General features: G+C 45.2%; 5 protein-coding genes across 5 annotated transcripts; 2 read left to right on the top strand and 3 right to left on the bottom strand.

The window, feature by feature from the left end:
• Positions 1-1602: 1602 nt before the first annotated feature.
• On the top strand, positions 1603-3128 carry EV420DRAFT_1488691 (uncharacterized protein; the record flags this gene model as incomplete). Its single annotated transcript, XM_060470644.1, has 6 exons — positions 1603-1685; positions 1734-1992; positions 2165-2324; positions 2374-2445; positions 2493-2765; positions 2872-3128. The coding sequence occupies 6 exons, from the start codon at positions 1603-1605 to the stop codon at positions 3126-3128; spliced, it is 1104 nt and encodes a 367-aa protein (XP_060321726.1).
• A 1291-nt stretch (positions 3129-4419) lies between these two features.
• On the bottom strand, positions 4420-5804 carry EV420DRAFT_1488690 (uncharacterized protein; the record flags this gene model as incomplete). The annotated part of the gene is made up of 4 exons (XM_060470643.1): positions 4420-4718; positions 4775-5388; positions 5442-5511; positions 5546-5804. 4 exons carry the CDS (start codon positions 5802-5804, stop codon positions 4420-4422), a joined length of 1242 nt encoding a protein of 413 aa, XP_060321725.1.
• Positions 5805-10917: 5113 nt separating this feature from the next.
• EV420DRAFT_1654050 (uncharacterized protein) lies at positions 10918-15033 on the top strand (the record flags this gene model as incomplete). Its single annotated transcript, XM_060478783.1, has 12 exons — positions 10918-11056; positions 11103-11242; positions 11298-11543; positions 11600-11634; positions 11681-11870; positions 11921-12928; positions 12978-13254; positions 13302-13458; positions 13509-13835; positions 13882-14108; positions 14158-14715; positions 14762-15033. The coding sequence occupies 12 exons, from the start codon at positions 10918-10920 to the stop codon at positions 15031-15033; spliced, it is 3576 nt and encodes a 1191-aa protein (XP_060321724.1).
• A 1741-nt stretch (positions 15034-16774) lies between these two features.
• EV420DRAFT_1488687 (uncharacterized protein) lies at positions 16775-17235 on the bottom strand (the record flags this gene model as incomplete). Its single annotated transcript, XM_060470642.1, has 3 exons — positions 16775-16799; positions 16862-17029; positions 17078-17235. The coding sequence occupies 3 exons, from the start codon at positions 17233-17235 to the stop codon at positions 16775-16777; spliced, it is 351 nt and encodes a 116-aa protein (XP_060321723.1).
• A 1040-nt stretch (positions 17236-18275) lies between these two features.
• On the bottom strand, positions 18276-21660 carry EV420DRAFT_1654048 (uncharacterized protein; the record flags this gene model as incomplete). The annotated part of the gene is made up of 8 exons (XM_060478782.1): positions 18276-18357; positions 19113-19500; positions 19553-19770; positions 19820-20143; positions 20191-20323; positions 20373-20561; positions 21423-21468; positions 21523-21660. The coding sequence occupies 8 exons, from the start codon at positions 21658-21660 to the stop codon at positions 18276-18278; spliced, it is 1518 nt and encodes a 505-aa protein (XP_060321722.1).
• Between the last annotated feature and the right edge of the window lie 405 nt (positions 21661-22065).

Here is a 22065-nt window from a genome sequence, read left to right as displayed (position 1 = left end):
GTAGATATGGGCTCCTATACCTAGAACACAAATCGTATAAATTAGCAGCGACTAGATGCATAATGGCAGGAAAGCATTCCCCTGCGTTTGTGCTAGTAGCCTGTATAGCTACCTAATCAATCACTGGTTTTATTGCATATCCTCGACTGAAGTGAATTAAGTTACCAAAGTCAACCCATAAGGGCGACTACAGTAATCTAGAAGAGTTAAGTAGGAAGTAGAGCCGTCCCCATGTTTGCGCCTTGCTAGTTAATTGAACTGCTCCATGGACAAAGGCCTCATGCTCTCTCTCTCTGAGATTAGCAATCTAGATGTGCTGAGTCGACTTTAAGTCAAAAGACCTCATCTAGTTGAAGTAAATAAGCCCTAGAATGCTTTAAGTTCGAACAATCATCGAGTTCAAGGAACTCCAGAGTCTGTGTACTCTTTGCAAGTCTTGTACTTGAAGTCAGAACCTGAGTGTTCTTTGTAGAGTGATTTTGCACTCTTTGTAGACCTTGGAGTCTTTGGTTGTTTGATTATTTGAAGTGTCCGCTAGAAGCTCTTCTAGACGATGTCAAAATGAGTATAACTTGCTCGATTATACCTTGCAAAACAAGTTCATAAAACCTCGCTATCGCGGACTAGTGTACCTTGTGTAAAACACATCGAAAGAAGAATTGAAGTTGTTTTCAGACAAAACCCCACTAGATTATCTAAATCTAAGTACATCGCGAGTGCTTCTATTGTACTCACCCTCGAACTTATATACATTGGTGATAGTGTGTGTGTGTGATTTAGTATCTAGATTGACGATCTAGATGCTTGTTTCATTTGCACGCCCCATTACCGAGCACATCAATGGGACCTAGCCAAGTCCGATTGTCTTGAAGACCGATTGTTCTGTTTCAAAATTGTCATTAGTTACCATGTTCGCTTGAAACATTATTTCAAGCTGGCATGGTTTTTAACGCCATGTCTCTTCACACGGAAAAACATCTCCAGAGAACACTGCGCCACTAGGATGGATTTTATGAGTTGTTTAAGAACCAGTGACGCGGTTCATTCTTGTATTTACATAAACGTTGTGTCAAAAACACAATAAAACTGTGTCCAATGGAAAAGGCGATATTTCAAAGCAAACATGGTAACTATTGACAATTTCGAAACAGAACAATCGGTCTTCAAGACAATCGGACTTTGCTAGGTTCTGTTTCCTTTTCTGGCCATTGGCCATCGAGCTGGATGGCCCATGAGAATATTTAGCCAAAAAAAAATTAAGTTTGGGAAGGCAAATATCCGAGTACATAAGTAAACCAGGATCAAAGGCCCATCCAAAGTTACTAAGGTGCTTCGGCATTATAGTTTTCCGTCTTGGAAACCCCTTCTTCGAGATGAGCGTGATGCGAGTAGAACGTGACATAAGAACCCAGGTGGTACTTATGAAACAGAAGAATTCAAAGAACATACGCACGACTTCATGGTAACGATGCCAATAGAATAAAGACTTCAGGATTTTCTTCCCTTATTTCGGGCAGAATTCCGGCCATATTTCGTTTTCCAAGAATCACCCCATCGTAAAAAAAACATAGTCCGACGCATTGTCAATCCCTTCCACTTGTGATGGTCCACACAATACCGTGGTGCACTGTTCTTTCTCCCCCTAATGTATCCGGTGTCAGTCCGGGAGTCTACGAGAACCAACTGTAAGTCATTCACTTTCTTAAGCGGAACCGTATTGAATGATCCGGAAGGGTGTGGATTCTGAATGGTACTACTGGCGCTAAGTGGCCAGTCGCGGTTTACTGCAAAAGAAAGGATCAGGCATTGGCGTTGAACACACATTTGAATCCATTCCTGGTGTATCATGGCCAAGAGGACGATGTAACTTTCAGAGCGTCTTTGCATGAGTGGCAAGAATGGCCCACGATCACTGCAATGTTCGACAACGATGGGGCCACCTTCTGGGCCATCATATATGGCGCAAGGGCAGGCATCTTCTATCACTGGTGTGTCTTTTGATCTTTTTCAGAATCAAACTCACCATACTTTTGACATAGAGAACATGCTGTGGACCAAGTCGATCGGTCAAACCCAACATATCGCAGGGCCCACGGCTTCGATAAGATTGAAAATGCGCTAATCTGTCAAATGAGTCGTGGTGCAACTGTGTATGGATGCGTAGATCAATACCCGGCCAACACAACGACTTCACCATTTCATGCTGGCAGTTCGAGTTCCCCGCCCTACACCCACCATAGCTTCACCCACAGCATCTCCAGTGGGGACCCCTTCGAAGCAGAAAGGGAAGGCGCACATTCCCGACTCGTCACCAAGGAAAACTCGTAAGTAATTTATCAAGGATTTCCCTTCAACTTTACTTATTCAAATGAGATCATGGCAACTACCTCACTTCGAATGTGACCGTCAATAGCGTTGGCAATGGGGACATATTTTCATCTCCCAGTGAGTGTTGTTCTAAAAGTTACTCATACCCTCCCTGAATTCCGTAGCATCACACAGCTCACCAAGGACTCCAGTAAGCCTCGGCCAAGCGGGGCCCTCCAGGCCAAGATCCATGTCACCACTACATCTTCCCAAGTTACTTGCAAGATATCTGGAGGTATACCAGTACCCGAAGCGATACGTATCAAGACATCTTGAAGAGGCTGATACAAGGGATGACTTTATTGAAGCCGTGGAGGAGAGTATTCTGGAAGAGGCAGGCTGGATTCATTTGGGACCTGTACTTTGGGTTGATGGACATAGCCTTTTGAGTCCTCATAGTTAGCCTTTACAAATATGTTTTTCCGAATTTATACATGCTCTTGTGTTCCCAAACAGGGGTGGTACATATTTCAACTCAAGTTTCCTACTTGAAGTGAGACGTAGCTAAGAAGTGCACAGTTTTTTTACGGAGGGAAGGGGGGGACTTTGGTGATGATGCAGAATTGAGAATATCCATCACGGATTTTAGCCCGGTGTTAGCATCTTTTGACATGAAAGACTGGAGAAAGAGATATATTTATTTCACTACTACGATTATCGCTAGGGGATATCGGCAGAAGAAATGTACTATGAGGCGGCAGAAGCACCGGTATGCAGAGGTCAAAGTCACCGGTCACGCAGATACGGTAGCCTGGGACTAATTTGTCTGGTTTGTCAGCGTGACCAGCATAGGCACCATGGCCTCGGGATTCCGGTCACTGGGGCGAAAGTCAAAGCCATCCAATGACCCTGACTGATGACTTCGGTGACGGTCGTGTGACCCACATAACACCTGGTTCAGAAGTCAAACAAGCACAGTCATGTCGAAAGCAAAGTGTCGAGACTGCAGAAACTAGGGCCAGTTGAGGTGCCTGATGTAAGATCGTGCAATGCGTCGAGAAAGCATCAGGCGAGTCGATGTAACTTAGGCAGAGCACGAAAAACCCAAAAATGACATGGTAGTAGAAATCCTAGCTGTCCGAAAGGATAGGTAAACAAAGCTCAAATGAATGATGCCATTCACATCCATTACAATCAGTGCACCAGGAAGACCAAAATTCTTTGGCGAACCTGAATTTTGAGCATGAATGTAACATTTTACGAATTCGTTGGGGGTTCGGCTAACTTCCCATTTTGGAGGATGATGACCAGTGAACCTAACGAGTATGGACACAGTCAGTCTACACAGTAATCTGAAAGCAGTACGTTTGTAGGTAGTGAAATAAAAAAGGCGTACTTCCTCAGCGTCAAGGGAACATAAAAGATAACTAAGGAAGGAGAAAGGTATGCAACGTATAAGTGGATATAACGGAGCCACGGCCAAACACCGAGTTGACAAACAAGAGGTATAGGTGTACCGGTCGACAGAGGATCTAAATCCCATGCCGCTCGTCAGAGATCAAGTCGGGAATACGCAAATTTTATGTAAATTTTCTGCCAAGATCTTAGATCGACCTCCCAAAATGTAACCCTATTGTGGGCATTCAGATATCCCTCAAATTCTCATCTGTCCTGTGTACTTTTGCCATCAATGTATCAAGCTTGATAGGTCGAGCTGAACAACAATTGATCTCACAGCCACACAGGGGGTGTCCCAGTCAACCATCATCACGTTAATACAAGGATGAAAAACCACTATTGGCTACCACGAAAAATCCAGGACTTGGTAAAATGAAAATATAGTATATAAAGGGGCGGTATGCATATTCTGAAGAGGAACGGCTGAAGATTGACGAAAGCACAACAGATCGACGTTTTCGGTTGCACTTCCAATTGATCACTCCAGCGGCTGATCAGCAATACCTGTGCTCGCTAGAAAAAATACTGATCCTCACAGGCTAAAGTGACGAAACTGAGACATGGCAGGGTTAGTTCCACCTTGGGTGAAGCATAAATGGTAATTCATTAACACACCAAATTTTAATTCCTTCAATGTCCATGTCGTTATGACTGTCAGTGGCTTCGTTTCAACTTCTTCGGAACAGGAGCGTCGAAATCAACCTCCATAACTACCCGTTGCCGCCGCCTTTCACTTGGCTCGGAATCCTCGGCGTCGGGTTCCCCAGTGGTACCAGTATTTTTGTAGGACTCCATATCACTTTTTAGCACTCCTGTTACTTCTTTACATTTCAACAGGGCTTTCCACAATTCATCAGCAGGGATAGTCAGAGCAGGAGCATCATAGTCCTTATAAGCACGCTTATAATACCCCTCCTGGATAATGATATCTTGCTCAGGGCCATGCCCATCCTCTGTAATCTAGGAGAACTCAGGAATTAACTCATGCCGGCAAATATATGGAACTTACTACCCAGGAATCCTTTTTCACACAATAGTAGACCGGTTTGCCGCGTTCCCCATTTTTTTCGATTGTCTCTGGCCCGATGGCCAAGAAATGATTGTAGCGTCTTTGGTCTTGATACGTGACCGGTACCCAATGCCCCTCGTATCGGCCATACACTCGACCTGGATTCAATCCTTTCTTCTGCAACCTTCTCTTCTGACATCAAGTCTAGCCCAAACCAAAAGACACTGATGGTGAGGACAGGCATCCGGCCTTTGCCGATATTGAGGGCAATGCCGATCCACAGCCTCCCTTCCGTCAAGCAGAGAGCTCGTGCAACGTCGAAATCTAAAGCCGCGGCGGATTCAGAGAATCCGACTTCGACGACAACAGTGGGGTACGAGTAAGACTTTCGGACTGCCGGGCTGGCATTGTCAGGTGGAGGCCCTAAGTCATAGATTTGGATGTCGCACTGTTTCCAATGCTTATCAGAAAGAGGGACATCAGCAGTTTCCATAAGTGTGAGAGAGTGGGTGCCAGATTCATATTTATCCATTGCCCTCTGGATGACCCGACCGGCGAATTGATGGATTTGAGATGGTATTTGTAGAATTATATTATTTTCCCACAATTCGAGTCTAAGAAGCCATAGTCAATACTCAAGATAAAGCTGATCCACATAATAACGCACCGAACAGGCATGGCCTCGACGACTTCTTCGTAATGCTCTTGAACCCATGATTTGTCCTCCTCGTTAACCGCTGTCATATATATTTTATCATGTTCCCAGCCTACTGACGTCCAAGAGCCAACTGCGAAGGTGGCTGGGAGCATTTCGAAGTATGGGGGGTATATGATTGTCCTCAGAGGACAAATCTTTATCGAGAGGGAACCTGGCGAGGGGTTGCGGAGTGAGCGTGAGCGTCCGAAGATCCTCTCGGATGCTTTTCGTCCCAGCAACGGCGGGACTCTTCGCTGCGTTGGTTTCAGCAGGGCCCTCAGCTCGAGAAGGGGCAGCAGGGGTACTGGTAGGAAACGGTTGGGCGATAAGCATAACGGTCGCTTCCAATGACAGAGGTCATCTTGCTGGTGGAGATGAGGGGAAGATAAGAGATGCTGATATCATGCTGTGGTTGACTAAGTACTATGGCCACATGACCAGGCACCAGCCTTTCGGTGCTGAGCGGGACTCGAGGTGATTTTCTACCATCCTTTTTGTGTCCATTAGTAAGATGATGGACAAGCAATATATGCATTCTGATCCACAGACAGCTGGGGCACAAGTTTTTCAACGGAATTCACTACCATCTGGAAAATGCTTCGATCACTCTCATGGTGTGATCAATCAATTATTGGGCCATTCGCGATTGATTTATCAGGCTTCAAATATTTCGTGAACGAACGTCTGTTAACATTGATGCACCTAGTGGATTGCAGAGCACATGTGGTGGTTACCAAGAGTACGACATGATTTAGAGACTTTGAAGCACATTGACTGACTAGGGGTAGCGGAGCGCCACTGGTAGATCATTACCTTTTCTGGTGAGCACCATGCCTTCCAGCCGTTGGAGCTGGCCGATTCGAATAGGGAATAATGACATCATTGATCTTGCCGAGCCCATGGCAAGATAGCCTCGGCATCGCTCTGGCACTTTTTCTTCATGATTTGGCGTAAATTTAACACACCGCAAATCATAAATGAGATGTTTATAACAGTATAAAGATGTCACTGAAGGTAAGAGTACTAGATTTAGATGGAAGATCCTTAAAACTGAGGTTTTCTGCTGCCACTGCCATGATCTGCCACCCCCGAATTGTAGGTCTGCATTTTCGGCAAGGTCACTGCGGCACTTGACCGGGCATGGGAACCCACCTTATTGGGAACAAGTGTGCATGGCTGGTACAAGCTTCAGTTCTCAATGTTTAGTCTCACTATTATGTACAGAGTAGCTCGTAAATATTGGTAATATACTACATTTTTTGGCGTTACGTCCACACTCCTCACAGAGTTGTCAGCGAAGTTCAATGCCCTGGTCTGACAGTTAACTGCCCTTTTGCATTGTCATTCACTGCACGCCCTATCTTGCTCCAGTGTTCTAATCCCACTGATACCACAGTCGCGTATGCTCAATGATGAGTCCCTGTTAGGACTGACTGTTCAGTTCTTTTGAGTCGATGTTGAGCCTCCGAAGAATCAATATCTCACCTCTTTGCTGGCTCGTCGTTTTCCCTTGACCACAGACACTGCTTTTCCTTTTTTTTTGGTGGTGTTACGGTGATAAACTATTCACAAAATTACTCTATCATTGGGAAATTACAAAAGAGAGCCGCGATTTTCACCCCGGATACTGCTTCATCTGAAATCACCCAATTGACACTAGATATTCGAAAGATAGTGAATTGTATATAAACGGTTAAGTGCTATCAAGATTCATAAAGTAATTTGGAAAAAAAGGCACTGAGACATCACCAAATATACACATTCATAATTACAAACGAAGAAAGAATCTATCCCATGGCCCTTTTTCTCGGGGATTCTTATAAAGTTCTTTGCCATCAGATGCAGGGCTATTCTCACCCAGAGCAGCAGCAACTGTTCAGGACGAGAGACTTCATCGGAAAGACTTCCACTGGTCGGTTCTTCACCTTTTCGCTGGCAGTTGGGACAGGTAAAGACTGGCCTGTTAGATTCGAGTGTTATCTGTTTGATCAACTGCAGGAGTTCGTGGGGTTCGATCTGGGGATAGGACATTGCTTCCTGGAGAAAAGGGGGGAGCGGGATAGGTTGATCATGATGGTAATGGGGGTGCTGCTGCCGATAATGTTTGTCAATGGTATCGAACCATGTTAGTAGGCAACTTTCACAGAAAATATGCCCGCATTCAGGCAACCTGGTAACCTGGTTTGAATGGACATATTTTTCAGCATAACTAGGTGGTGCTTACAGGTAAGGCGACCACATCAGTGAGGCACACAGTGCCACACGTAATATCGGGTTCCAGTTTTAAGGGATTCTATCTATGGGTCAGTCAAGGCATCATTGCGGTCCAGAAAAGAACCTCACAATCATTTCACTAGATTGAAATTGCCCAGTGACTGCTCGCCTGAGAAATCTTCAGTGCTTCTTCAGCACGTTCAGCTCGTTTCTCAGCTTCTGTCTGTGAACATTTCACTTTTGTCGTCTCCTAGAGAATAAATTAAATGGAGGAGTTCAATGCACGTCACTATTTTTACCTTTTTAAGCTTCTTGACAAAGGCCTGCAATTCCAAAATTTTCATACGCAAAGCTTTAGAACTTGTGTCTTCCTCGTCTGATGAAATTTCGATGATGTCCCTGAGTGGCATACGTCGTTTACCCTTCCCACGATTTACTGAAGAAGGTGCAGGATAGTCGTCTTCAATGACAAACAGCTCCGATCCTTCCAGATCACGAGGCAATGGTGGTTTTTGGTGGTGTTTCATTCCTCTAGCGGGCGGCATGGTGGTTTAGAGCTAAGAAGTTCTCAGTATGCGTGATGCGTGGGTGCAGATTTGAAACCCCGACAGTTGCCGACCACGTGGAAACACTTAACGCGCGTTGATCGACTTCAGTTTATCCTCCCTGTTGCATGCCCATCACCCAATGTAGCCCTGACAGGCCTGTCTAGCCCAGAGGGTCGAAAACTCATCTGACAGTGTTCTGCCTTGTTTCCCTCATGACTTATGTTCTGGAGCGTGTTTGCATAGCCCTAGATGACATTCATATTATCTCCAGCTATTTCTATGGGTACATGACAGCATTTCGGGGATTGGTGGTCCGCAGCCATTCCTGCCTCTTTGGAATGAGCTTATATCAGCCAGCAAGTCAAAGGCACACGAGCAGTTCGAACTTCAAATTTTACCAAAAGCTCTAGTCTAGGATTTGATCGAGGGGCGGAGTGGGGGATGCGCAGAACTTAAAAATAGTCATGGTCAGAATCCGGCACTGTGGGCATGTGTGTCCGAACTTGGAATTCACTCTCACCACAATGTCGCGTCGTCCCTCCATTGCTCTACACGCTCGGGCTGCTCCCCAGGACACACTTTTATGACTTAGGTCGATATCATGGACTTTCAAACCGTAGATGACGCGTTCATACATAGATTATCGCCTGTAGTTGACCATGTTGAATGTGAGGAGCATCAAGACCTCCTTGGCAACATTGAAAGTCGTCCGGATGTGTCTCGTGATGCTATTCTGGTCACACACGATTGAGATCACTATACCAGTCTCTGCTCGGTTCGAGATCGATCTAGTCTTTCTCAACGAGAGGCAGACGATGCAAATTTCACCTATAAATTCGAAGACACCGACACTATATCACAAGAGCTTCACATCACGTGGAAGCACGTTCCATTCTCACCGTCATTCTCGTTCACGGGTATCCTCTGGAATCTGGACACCCGGGCCATCTCTCTACCATCCGACAAGCAGGAGAAAAATGTGTCTGCGATCCAGAATTGGTTGTCAACAGACATTCATGTCCTCTCCGATCACCCGTGTTGTTCCCATGGGTCTTGCAGTTGCCAGTGACCATCCTTTCATGCCACGACATGCGCGAAAATGCACCATCCCTCCTCTCAACTGGTGTTTGTCCCAATTACTTTCCAACCCCTCTCCTATTATACCGGGTCCACGTTCAGTCATCGATATCGCCGCATTCTCATATGCAAGTTCCGGTATCAGAATCACGATTATTATCGGAAACAGATGGTCAGCCTCGCGACTTCTACCAGGATGGAATTCCGGAAAACGAGATATGCAATGGGCCGAGGGACTTGGTTTCAAATTTCTTGTACGAACGCTCTCAAAGCAATTTAAGTCCGACGATTTTATCTCTCTACTAGATCCAGTTTTCCCTTATTGCCCAGAACTCTCAAATTCCCGTGTTAAGCTCCATGAAGACCGCAAATCCATTGTCGAAGGCTGGTGGAATGGCCACCACCGCAATACAGACGTTAACAACATTTTCTGATGAATGCGCAGTTCCCCTACCTCCAACGACCTCCACGTCAACACAAGATATATCACCAGCGCTGTCAATCCCGCCGATGGACCCTCAAGAGGCACTTATCCGTCCTCCTCACTGGTCCTACCCCCCATCTCAATACCAGATGTTTTGCTTCCCCTCTTCGTCGGCTTCGACAATATGACTTCGTTCTTCTCTCCTACTTCGTGGGGATCACGTACCCTGGAGGCATCTTTCAGACTCCTACAACATTGGGGATCCATCGCATGCAATTCCCTCTCGAAAGTCTATGTGTTCTTCAGGACAAACACAGTTTTCACCCAAAAATCTAGTCAAATCCTTACCTTGCGAAATAGCGGGATTGTTCTTATCTGTAACCCAGTCACTCGATGAGATTTATGACTAAGCAGGCCATCCAGCTCGATGACCTAATTTCAAATTCTATCATCGAGATCAAAACAGCCAATAGGTCTAGACTTCGGAGTTGCACCTTGGCTTCAAAACTGCCAGAAGTGTGTTTGCTGCTGCATATCTGGTGTGCAATGCATAGAGTCAAGGTGTGTAAGTGCTCGCACCATTTCCTAGGAAATTTCACTACTGTCCCCGAAGGTATATAGTCACAGTGTTTCTATGATGCACCCCTCTTTACATTCTTCATAATACGCCCTGCACTATGTAGCAATATATACGAGTATCTCTTCGATATGAATATGACCATGGCTCTATAAGCGCTATGAGTAGGCTTTTGAAATTTCTTTATGGCAAAAATAACTCAAAGAAACAATCTGCTACATACCTTGTGCAGTGATTTCCTTTCGTAGTTTTTTTTTCGTCTTTATGCAACGTTTTGTGTCTCCTTGGGTCTTCACTGAAGCGTACATTGCCCGAGGCCAAATTGCTCAATTTGGACATGATCTCCTGGAAAAACGTAGTCATGGCGATTGCCGAACGGCTTTAATTGGACCTGATTTCCCACACTATCACTTTTCTCTTCCGCACCAACATGTCGATTGACCATTCTTCTCCAGTTGAAAGCCCTGCAGGTATACACTAACTGTTCTTAAAATCGGAGGATTGGCCTGTGCTTAATTTCTTATTTATGAAGCAACAGGATACACTGCTGTGAAACGGTCCTTATTGGTCTGGTCTGTTCCGATCATTTGCTGAGCATTCCTTGAGATGCCTTTGGATCCTGAACAATGGTTTCATCTGCGATCAATGGAAAGTGATATAGAGTTAAAGTTCTTGCAGTTTGGGATGGCCATGGCCCGGTCCCTAAAGTCAATTGCGGATGAAGGCTGGGAGAAGGTCAAAGGGGGTAAACCGAAAAATCACATTGACAATATCGGCGGTGGTCACAACAGCTTCCAAGTTTGCGGGCCACCTTGAGACCCTTATACTCGTGAGAGCAGTAGATATCGCAGCTGGTTTTCTTCGCCTGCCTACAAGGTCTTACTATCCAAGCTTCCAGAAGTCAATAAGTCTTGACGAGCATCAAATGGGGGTATATTATATCTAATAATGCCCTATAATGCTTTCTGACTGACCCTCGTCATCAGTTTTTACGGCGACTAGAATCATGGCCTCAGAAACTAGCCGAAATTCAGACTTCCCTTTGCATGTATAAGGAACATGCATCGACGCCACTTCCTCCCTTGGCCCTGGGGGCCTCCTTTATGCAGGAGATCTTGCACGGCGATGTTTGTCTTCTTGCACATCATTGGAAGCACGAGTCAGCCAAAAATTGGCTGAAGGTACTGTCTGTGTTGGACGGAGTGGCTTTTCACATCCGGTTACTTTGTTATGTGGGTTCTGTTCTTTACATAGCAATTTGATTGTATTCTGACAAAATTTTCTTCAGCACAGTGGAGTTGAGCAAACGACACGTTGGCAAAGGTAGGAAGCTTTCGATAGTCAAGAAAATATCCTGACCAATTTCAAGGTTTATCAATGAGAATTTTAATCACCCTGACATCCAAACGATTATGGGCAACGAAGAGACATTGAAGAAATTTAAGCAGAGCCTTCCTCGTTGGAAGCAAAGCCTTGCAAACGCCGTGGCAATCTCTCCCCTTCTGCTTATTATGGGACAAGGCATGGGTCAGACGTTAAATACGTCCCTTGCTTTGCAAGTGAGAAATCATTTATTACTTTCAGATATTCATCGCTTATGTTTTCTTAGGTTGGTGGAAGGCTGTCTTCGATTGGAAAACCAGACCTCATCGTACAAGTTGAGGAACTCCTTTGGCGTTGCATTATTGGTATCGCTTGGGGTTCTTGGACGAGCGAGGTTGGATTAACGGACTTCCTTGAAGCAATCAGTCCACTAATCAACAATATGAAACCTTTGAGGGAGAAGCAATCAGGTGCCACGCCTTGGGATGAATTTGATGGGGAGGACACGTGGTTCGAGCGTGCTATTCACTTTATCTGGCAGAATGATGTCGCAGGTTTGGGTGCGAGGGTGGGTGCTGAGATGATCAAATGGCTCAGGAAAAGCAGGAAGGGCTGGATTAAGCGAGGGGGTCGCAAGACGGATCGAATACGAGGAGAGAGAGCAAGATCCCGCTCTCCCCATAGAGTCGCACAGTTACAGTTAGAGACTCGAGGAAGGTCATCAAGCCTCCCTCGGTTCCCTCCATCTAAGGCTGCACCCTTCACGCCTGAATCAATACCCAGAATTCATCGAATCTTAACCTATCGAGTACACAAATGGGGGCATGAAAACTATCCGAACTTCAGAGAACGACCCGAGTTGTCACCCCCGTGGTGCGATGCACCAATAATGCCCCTTCCGACGGTTCAAGATATTGATCCGATATCCGTGCAGGACATCATCATAGGAGAGCTTCCTCCCGTTCGGAAGGAAAGCTCTCAAAACTTCTTTCCATTATCTCGACAACAAAAAATCCTACATGAACGAAGACTAACGCAAGACATCCACTCAAACTGGCGGAAGTTAATGTTGATGGCACCATCCATAGGAATGACTATGGTTATTCCATCAGTCGCAGGGCGGAAAAGGGTGCAATCCGAAGCTTTCGGCAATACTGGGGACACTCTTTTGTTGAAAAAAACCAAGCTCGATCGAGGTCTCTCTCGTTCTGGGGCAAATATTGTTTCTCCAATCCTTTGGGATCCGAAGAGAAAGGAGTACATTTCTTGCGATTTTTTTCCCTTGCTGTCCAATGTTAGTACACTCTCTCTCTCGGAAATCTTAGATATTCACTTTTGATTAGGAGCTTGACGATCGAATCACCATTCGCGGTTGGAATGATTGCATTGTTAATGACAAGACAGGTAGTCCCCGGTACAAGCCCGACACAGGAAAGGGCTTGGAAGAATCAATGATCGTGACTCTGAGCTTTTCCAATGCAATGAAGAATCCTATGGCAACCCTGGAGACCTTCCGTAACTACCACATATTCCTTTATGGCACAAAGACTTCACCTCTCACCTGGTCATTGAACGACCTATCTAAGGTTGGCAATGTCGATATTGTCCGAGAGGTCCAAGGTTAGGCTCACTCCTTCCGTGAAATATTAATCCTTATGCTCCACTAGATCATCAAAGGCGAAGCTCCGACCAGACAAAGGACTATCTTCATGTCAATCTTTCCTTACGCGAAATATATGAGGAAGGCCTGGAAGATGAAGGACATGTTTTAAACGCACTCTCTCTGCCCTGCAGCACTTCTGAAACTGGACACCCTTTACAATCGTACGTTGAAAACCTTAGCTCATTTCATTTTGGAGGCTCATGAATGTTAGGATTGTATCAAGCCACATCAGAGCCTTTGAGCAGACATCTGACCTTCCAGAAGATATCTTCGACGCCAGTTATCCAATCTCAGCAACAAATTTCTGGTTAGTCGCGACGAAAGGAGCGATCAGTTATATTCATTCTGATTGTCACGGTGTTGGTACCTTCGTGGAAGTTCTTTGTGGGCGGAAGTTGTGGTATGTGTTTCAGCGTCGTGGGAGTCGAAGACAAGACAGTTGTATAGACGAGTATATGGGTGATTGGGCACCTGGATTTATTCCGGATCCTAGGGAATGGGAGGCCGAAGTTGTTTTGCTGGAACCCGGCTCTGCCTTGTAAGTTCATGCTGCAATATGTTGAAACATGCTAACACGAAGGAAGTTATATGCGTCCAGATACTCATCATGCTGTTCTGATGCTCGAGAACTGCATTGTGAGGGGCGGTCATTTCTATTCCACCGTTACCCTTTCGAAAACCATCTCGGGCTGGGTTCATACGTGTATGCTTGGGTACAGGATCATCAATGTTGTACACCCGGAGCTTCATCAGCTCCTCCTTCGTATGATGTGTTACTTTCACACCGTTATTGGTGAGAAAGGTCCTGAAAGTGAGCGGTTCTAACTAGCGGCATTCTTTGCTTTTACCAATACTACTAGCTCAAGACACAGACATTCCCAGTATAACAAGAGATGGACTGCTCGAACTCATTGCGTTGGGAAATCTGTGTATATTCGGATCAGCCTTACTTCCTTGCATCCTGCCAGACTCCGCCGACGCCACGAGGCCTGCAATCACCATGGCCGTAGGTGCCTACATATCCATAATCCGGCATCTGCGGGTGGATTTTGGTTTAGTTTTCCTTGCAGAAAATAATGCCGTCGAGCCCTCCATCGATTCCACCATCCTTGTTGACGACAAATTAAGCGTCTATGCTCGGTTTCTCGACATTGGGGATTTTGCTAGAAGCTCCACAGCTCACTTTGGGCGTTCTTTGATCTTCTATGCTCGAAAGGCTTTAAGAGTACGCAAGGCTCAGGGAGAACATGAATCCCTCATGTTTAATTTTGATTCATTTCGTCAAGATGTTGCAAATTCGTTGGAGACCTTTTTGCAAATGGAGCTGACCACCAACTTTCTCCATGCGTACAAGCGACGGGTGGCACGTTTGCATGTTAGGCCCATATTTTTGGTTCGCAAGAAAGTTGACCTCCTTGGTAAGTGGGGAATTTGACACATATGCTAATCTAACAATCACAACAGATCCGGGTGCCTATTTCGACTGGAATACAGCCACCGATTTTGATTGCTCTGATGTTGAAGATGATATAGATGATAGTGATGGAGATGACCATGAATTAGGAAAGAAAGAGGATGGCCACGGCGGAGATGACAGTGGGTCAAAGGACGATGATACAGAGAAAAAGAAGGATGCACCCAAGGAGCTTCAGGAATCTGACGTCGAGTCAGAACCAATGTCAGGTGAGGATGAATCTATGCACTCGGAGTACACACCAAGCAAGTCCGTTCTATAATGCCTTCGTATGAAATACTTGTATGCGCTAAGGATGTGTGTTTTTTCATGACAGCCTTTGGCCAATTTATGTTTCTCTTCTAACAATTTTAAAACTATGTTTATTGTGGCTAAAGTAAAGCAATGACTGTCAATCATACTAGTTTCTGCGTTTTTTGCCTCTTGCAATATGACTCAAGTGCTAACCCGCACTCAAAATATATCTGCACATTCTTGGATTCCACCCCTGTCATGGATGAGCTTCCAGGCTCTGTACATAATTACATTACAGGTTGCACTTGCTGTTTCAAAATATACATTCCAAAAAAAAGGAGAAAATCGTATTATAATCGGGCCAGAGGCACTTGGGGCTGTCCAGGCAGGGATGCATTTCACGATGAGGTTGGTGCTTGTGGAACGGAATGATGAGGTCATCTGCTGGTACGACATATAAGAAAAGGTGGCAAGGAAATTGGTGTATGCTGCCTACCTCGTCCATGAATAGACCATGTTCTCCTTCTCTGAATCTGAATCTGGTCTAGATAGATGCTCATTTTCTTGAATTTGAGTCCAAGTTCTCACAATTGAAACAGCTCTGCTATGTGGCACTCAAGCCGGCATAATTTGGTGACATGGTAAGATGGTTTCCACTGATGTGATTTTGGCCAAGTCAAGCAGGAGCTTGATAGGATGCGTCAGACAAAGTCTTCAAAAGACAGCTTATTTGCAGATTCAAGAGTGTCAGGACTGAAAGCGAAGTCCTCAGAAGCGACATCAGGAGATGGTGATTCATCTTCAGTCGAGACTGTTTTCAGGCGTAAAGAAAGGATGAATTTATGGGCAGAATAGCAATTGCGTTTAACAAAACTTCATCACTTGCTGGGCTCCGGGCTTCCCTGGCTGTGTGTCTTCTCAGCGAAGTGGTTGCTGAGTGCATTGCACGCCAGATATGCAGCAGCAAACACGCTTCTGGCAGTTTTGAAGCCAAGGTGCAAAGTCCGAAGTCTAGACCTATTGCCTGTTTTGATCTCGATGATAGAATTTGAAATTAGGTCATCGAGCTGGATGGCCTGCTTAGTCATAAATCTCATCGAGCGACAGGGGTTACCTATATGACTAACTTGGTATGCAAATGAGGCTACTTTTTGGGGAGGATGTTGTGAATCCGATATAATCCTAGTATAAAGACCGACGCAAAACCTGCCGCATTTTGATTGGTCTCTATATGCTAAATCCCCCTCTGCAAAGCACAGATTGTATTTCCCACACAAATACAATGTTGACATGTCAGTTCTGCAATAGTCGTGGTCTCTGCCGTCGATAGTCCTGGCATTTCCTAGCATCCGAGTGCAATACATTGGGAGAGTGGTAGGAAACTGCAGCACAGGCAGTATGTGGGAGTGAATAGAGGGGAGGGAAGCGAGTAGCCTTATCAATGTCAGGACAGTCGGCAATCTTTTGAGCCCTTGAAGATTGACTATCATTATGCAAAAACGGACAGCTGAAGGTGTGACCAAATCTAATGGAGCGAGCTTTGCTGCTTGCTTGTGCTACTTGTTATATACAAATTATTGCCTTCCTCCCATAAAGTGCACGATGTCACTTCCTACACAAGGATGATGATGAAAAAGTGCTAGATATCTGAGTCATCTTCACGTCGTAATATCATGTTGCAGAAATAACACAAGGAATTAACCAAATTATGAAAAGAGAAGAGCAACATTTCCAATGTATTGAAAATACAACAGACCAGTAAACAAAGCTCATAAAACTGCATTCGATCCAAAACTGTATGTGAAGACACAGAAGCCAATATAACAGAGCTGAAACTTTAGTTTTCCCCGGCGTACCGAATGCCAATGCCGAGGTAGACTCTACCTTCAGTGGCAGTGATGATACGGTGAACATCCAAGTCTTCTAAGTCCATGAAGTCTTCAGTTGTTTCAATGACCATGATTGGCCATGGACGCGGGGCATGATGCTCCTCACGTATGGGAGTGGGCTCTTCATCCTCCACACTGATAGCAATATCAAGCTCCGAACGCAGGGGTGAAAAAATTACTCACTGGGAGGTCTGTGCTTCTGCTGTGGGACTCGGGTTCTCAATACCACCTTCCCTAGGGCTTGGAGCCTTTATGCCCAGATCGTCTTGCTGCAACGGGGAAGCGTTAGCAGAGGACTTTGACGCCAAGTTGGGACTGTCACCAACGATATCCAATGGCATCTTGATGGGGAAGATAAGACTGGTGTCGCACCTGACGGAGGCTTTTATTTCACCGGAGGCAATGGCCGAAATGATCGGCGTGCAGGCATGTATTTCAGATCAATTTTAGATAGAAGATGGCAATGACGTTAGAGTCGGATTCGCTTGTCATGGGGTGATATCTGCTTAAAAAAGACTTCAGGATTATGGTGACCATTGATTGATAGTAATAAGGCGAGCCTGAGTCTGTATTGGCTCAGACTCATTCTAGGTTCAAGCCCATATAGGAGCCAGCTAAAGCCGGGCTTGAGTCACTTTAGCTGGATGACGATGCCTGATTTGGGCAGGGTGTTTTCTTCACTTTTATTCTCACCTAGGACACATAAAATCATGCCCTGTGGTGTGTACTATAAGATTCCAATATGGATGAAGGCAACTACACATCGAAAATGCTGATTAATACCATAAAATGGAGAACTGAGGTTTGAGATGACAAGATCCAGCCATCTTCAATCCCCACATTGCTCTTGTGACATCCACACTGAATGGACAAATTATTGTGTCAGCCTAATGTCTCTCTTATAAACACTGAATGGTCTCTCTGCCCGATGCTTCCTTGTCAATGGTAGCGGCAAAGTCACTACTGACCAGTGTTGGAAGGAAGGAGATGTGGATAGTCACCGCCTGAGACACATCGGGAGAATTCAGATGCTTCAAAGGCAGGGAAATCATCACACAACCTTAAAGAAATAAAGAAATGAGCCAATTATATGCATAGGAATGAACGGAGTGACTAGAACAAGTCGAATGGAGAGCGCGCGTCATAATTAGTGTAGTCCAATGTCTGAACTCGATTTCCTTTTTTGGTCTCGATGAAGGAATTTGAAAAATGGTCATCGAGCTGGATGGCCTGCTTAGTCAGAAATGCCATCGAGTGACAGGGGTTCCAGGTACAAAAATCCCCCACATTCTGCATCCCTTTTTCCATATCACGTCTGCTACTGTGCGTCCTCACACACCAAGGTCATACTGCACCAGATCCTGCCATTCGGCACTAGTGATCACTTGTTTTGACGATTATGGTTGGTCATGAACGCAGCACTCGTCTCCTCGTCGGTGGGAATACTTTCTTCATTCTCCACACTGAGGAAAATATCAAGGTCAGAACCGGAGTGTATAAAAATTACTGACTCGGAGTGAATGCTCTCTGCCGCATCTGCCGTCCGGAAAGAGTACATAGGATTGGAATTTCTGTTCCACAGGGATTGAAGCCTCTGCACCTGCCTTGTTTTCCTGCAACGGGGCAGCCCCAGCAAAGGATGTTGACCCAGGGTTAAGGCTGTCACCAATGATATCAGAGGGAGAGCTGATGTCACACCTGATGAGAGCTTTTATAAGGCTTGAAGTTCAGATAGGATCAGACACATGAGTGCGATGGGAATAAGGACATTTGGAAGCTTCTGATAAACTTGTCATCAGTACATGTCCTTGAAAAAAGGACTTCAGGGTCCAATGTAACAATCGTTCCAGGAATATGCAATAGCGCATTTGAATACAGAGAGCAAATTTTTCACGGTAGGCCACATCCAAAATCGTAACCACTGATAACATATTTGGGAAGTATATATGGGAAAGTACATTTATACTGATCAGTCCGGAGATTGCATGACTTCAGCAACTCTTTCTTTCACCACCATCACTGCCCATTCATCTACAGTCACATCTATATGATTCGGGTTAAATGATGAATGCTGTCCGGGAAATCACATACCAAGTGGACGGGCCCTTGGCCAGACGAAGAAAGTGGGCCTAAGATGGAATGGTCTATCGACACATATTTACAGTCTCCCAACATTCCAGTACAAGCAAAAAAGAAGCCCAGTGTCCTCTCCACTGACTGTTTGAAGGCTTTCAAGTACACCTTCCGCCAACCCTGTGCTTTCCTTGTAGATAGTATCAAAGACCATGCAAAATGAATGGCAGAAGTCTTTGCAAAATCAGCAATGTGAAGTGAGACCAGAGAATCCAAAGGTTTGGTGAATGCATCATGGGCAAGTGGTGTGTCGGGAAAGAGAATCAGAGAGTACTGCTCCTGAAGACGATATATTATGTCAAAATATGCCTGTCTCCCCTCACTGAGTGGCCCATATGCATCTGGTTTATGAGCATCGAAAATAGCGACAATGTCTAAGGCAGGAAGGGAGAGGAGCAAGTTGCCGAGTGCAACTATGTCGAGAAGCCCTTCAGCTGTATTGACCTTGAATTTGGACGAATCATTTTCTATGCCTGAAACCATCCTGATGAGGCATCAGAGAAAACAATTAGTTGATTGGCTTACTATCAGTGTTCAGCCCATCTTCAAGGTACAAAATCAGTCGAAAGAGGAGATCCCTCAGTTGGAAGTACAGAACTCTCTCGATTTCGACCCCATGTATATAAGTATCAACCCAACCCGAAACGGTTTTTGACAAAGTTGTAGTAGTGTAAAAATGTTGTCCTCTGACAATGGAATTTTCGAGTGTCACTACTGCATGAAGAGTGCCTGGTTGAATGAAACTATTCTTGTTATCAGCGGTAATCACACCATATCATTGAAAGGACGTACAGGACATTACCAGGCTCGAGGACAACAACTTCTGCTTTCCATTGCTTTGGGTCATTAACGAAGTCAGAATCCCAGTCATGGTATGCATGTATCAACTTGTCACGCTTTTTAACGCGACATTGAAAGAGGTACCAAAGCTGGCGGCCACAATGAACTTGGATAACTGTACAAACCCCAAGACAATAGGGCTTGATGCGGTCAATAGCACTTTTCGTTGCCACATACCAGAAGTGGGTGGCGGATGCAGGATACCCCTCTGTCTGAAAGATGCGCTCTGTGTTAACAGACATCTGTTTGAAAACTCCCATGTCACTGGAAAAAATTCTACGAATAAGTCAGTTTTGAAACAAGAGTTCATTTTCGCTCCTTACAGTTGTAAGGGATGCAAATCCTGGGTGCGGCAGGGCAGACGAAGCACACTCAAAATAAGACCTTCATTTTCCTGGCTTTCTTCATGCAGTTCACGTAAAGACAGACGCATGTCATGGCCCTGTCCTTGGTGGTCTGTATACTGTGTTAATATATTGTCGTGTTGCAAACAAAAAACACAAACCTTGAAAATCTCGATTTGCATCAGGATTTCCGATCTTAGAAAGTGATGACAGCGTCCAAGTGATCTGAGATGTCGTTGCACCAACCACTAGTATGTTGTGGTCACGAAAACGTTCAAGAGTGCGAACAGGATTGTTGATGGCCAAATCGAAATCCAGGCGATATACCAGTGCTGACTCTACAGCGGGTGCTACAGAAAGTGAAACTGAGGCATTAATACAGCACTTATGCCATCCATCCAGCAACGCTCGATCTTGAACCTCCTAAAAAACATCATTTATAGGATTTCGAAAAAGGGATGGGTGACATACGTTACTAAGCAATGGCAAATGATAGAATGTATGGTATCTTTCACCCACTAAAATGGAGGGAGACTCAACCATTGTTCCAGAACGAGCTAGGTTGCGATCTTGTTTTAGTTGCTTTCAGCTAGCTGATACAGATGTAGATCATTGCCTCTTTCAGTGATACAAGAAGGGATACTTGTTTGCTCGAACAAACAAAGAACCGTCTTCACCGATTTGACTGAGCTCAATGGTGGGGAGGTCGTTAATGTTCAAGCCGGTGTTTGGTGGATGGGGCCAGAGCGCTGGAAAGTGTCTGTGGCCCCATTGTTCCACTTGCAATGTCAAGAGGCGGTGAACCTTGGGAATCGAACCAAGTGTAAAAGCTGGGAGGTGGCAGGCATTAAGAAGTAATTGAGGAGGGGCACTGCAAGACCTTGGTTTCCGTTTTACTCAGTGTTTCTGTGCCGGTGATGATGAATGTCCTCTGCGTTGTTCTGCCTGGGGTCCCACCTTGCGAGCTCCCTTGAAGTTTCGACTATTATTAAGCCAAGCAACATTTGCCAATCCTACACGAACCTCCAGGCCAAGGATTTGGTTACACTGAACAAGGGCAGCAAATGCATCAGAAAACCAGGTATCCGCTCCCTCAGAGTCACCTCGGATCAATGGTGCAGCCTCAGTCAAGAAGTTTGTCAATCCAGTGTCACTTGTCCAACAGCCCCACGCGACACCGATAATACAACGCTAGAGCATTTCCTCAATACGTTGGAGGAGTTCCGGTTTTCCGTAAGATGCAAGTCGTCCTCCGACCTGCAAGCAAACATCAGTGATACCTTTGCGAGATGGTAAAAAAAAAACTCCTACCTGTAAAGTAAGCGAGATGGAGATATGTTCTCCGGAACCTGGGTACAGAATGAGCAGGAGTGGTGATATCGCAACGGCATCAATGAAAGCTTTCTTCCAACGTTGCACATTTTGTTCAAAAGTCTCCTCAAAGATCATTGTAGTTCTGAGGTGGTCCGAGTGTTCAAACCTTACAGTTAGAGCGAGTACCATGAATACTAAGGGAATCTTACCTTTACGAATGAAAGTTTTCGCCATGCTAAAGAAACAATCAGAAGTTGATTTAAACAGTGTTGGATCCCCTTACAAGGCAAAGCACCGAGCGAATATGAAAAGCGATGCCATCCAAAATACAAAGGGCATTGGTGTAGGTTTTGATGGACTCATCCTTCTGGTTGTTCACCAGGAGGCAAATATCGCGATAGACATTCTCTTGTTGGTTAGTTGCCCATGGACTTGGCATTGATCTGTTCCTATATGCACCAAGCGATGTGTAAAGTTCATTCAACTTCATGGTCCATTGCTCCAGCGGCTCCCGAATCTACCAGACAGGATTAGGAAGGC

This window comes from Desarmillaria tabescens (assembly GCF_030435595.1).
Source record: "Desarmillaria tabescens strain CCBAS 213 chromosome Unknown EV420scaffold_190, whole genome shotgun sequence".
Taxonomy (NCBI): domain Eukaryota; kingdom Fungi; phylum Basidiomycota; class Agaricomycetes; order Agaricales; family Physalacriaceae; genus Desarmillaria; species Desarmillaria tabescens.
The sequence above is the reverse complement of the archived record's forward strand: the minus strand, read 5'-3'. Positions and strand labels throughout refer to the sequence as shown.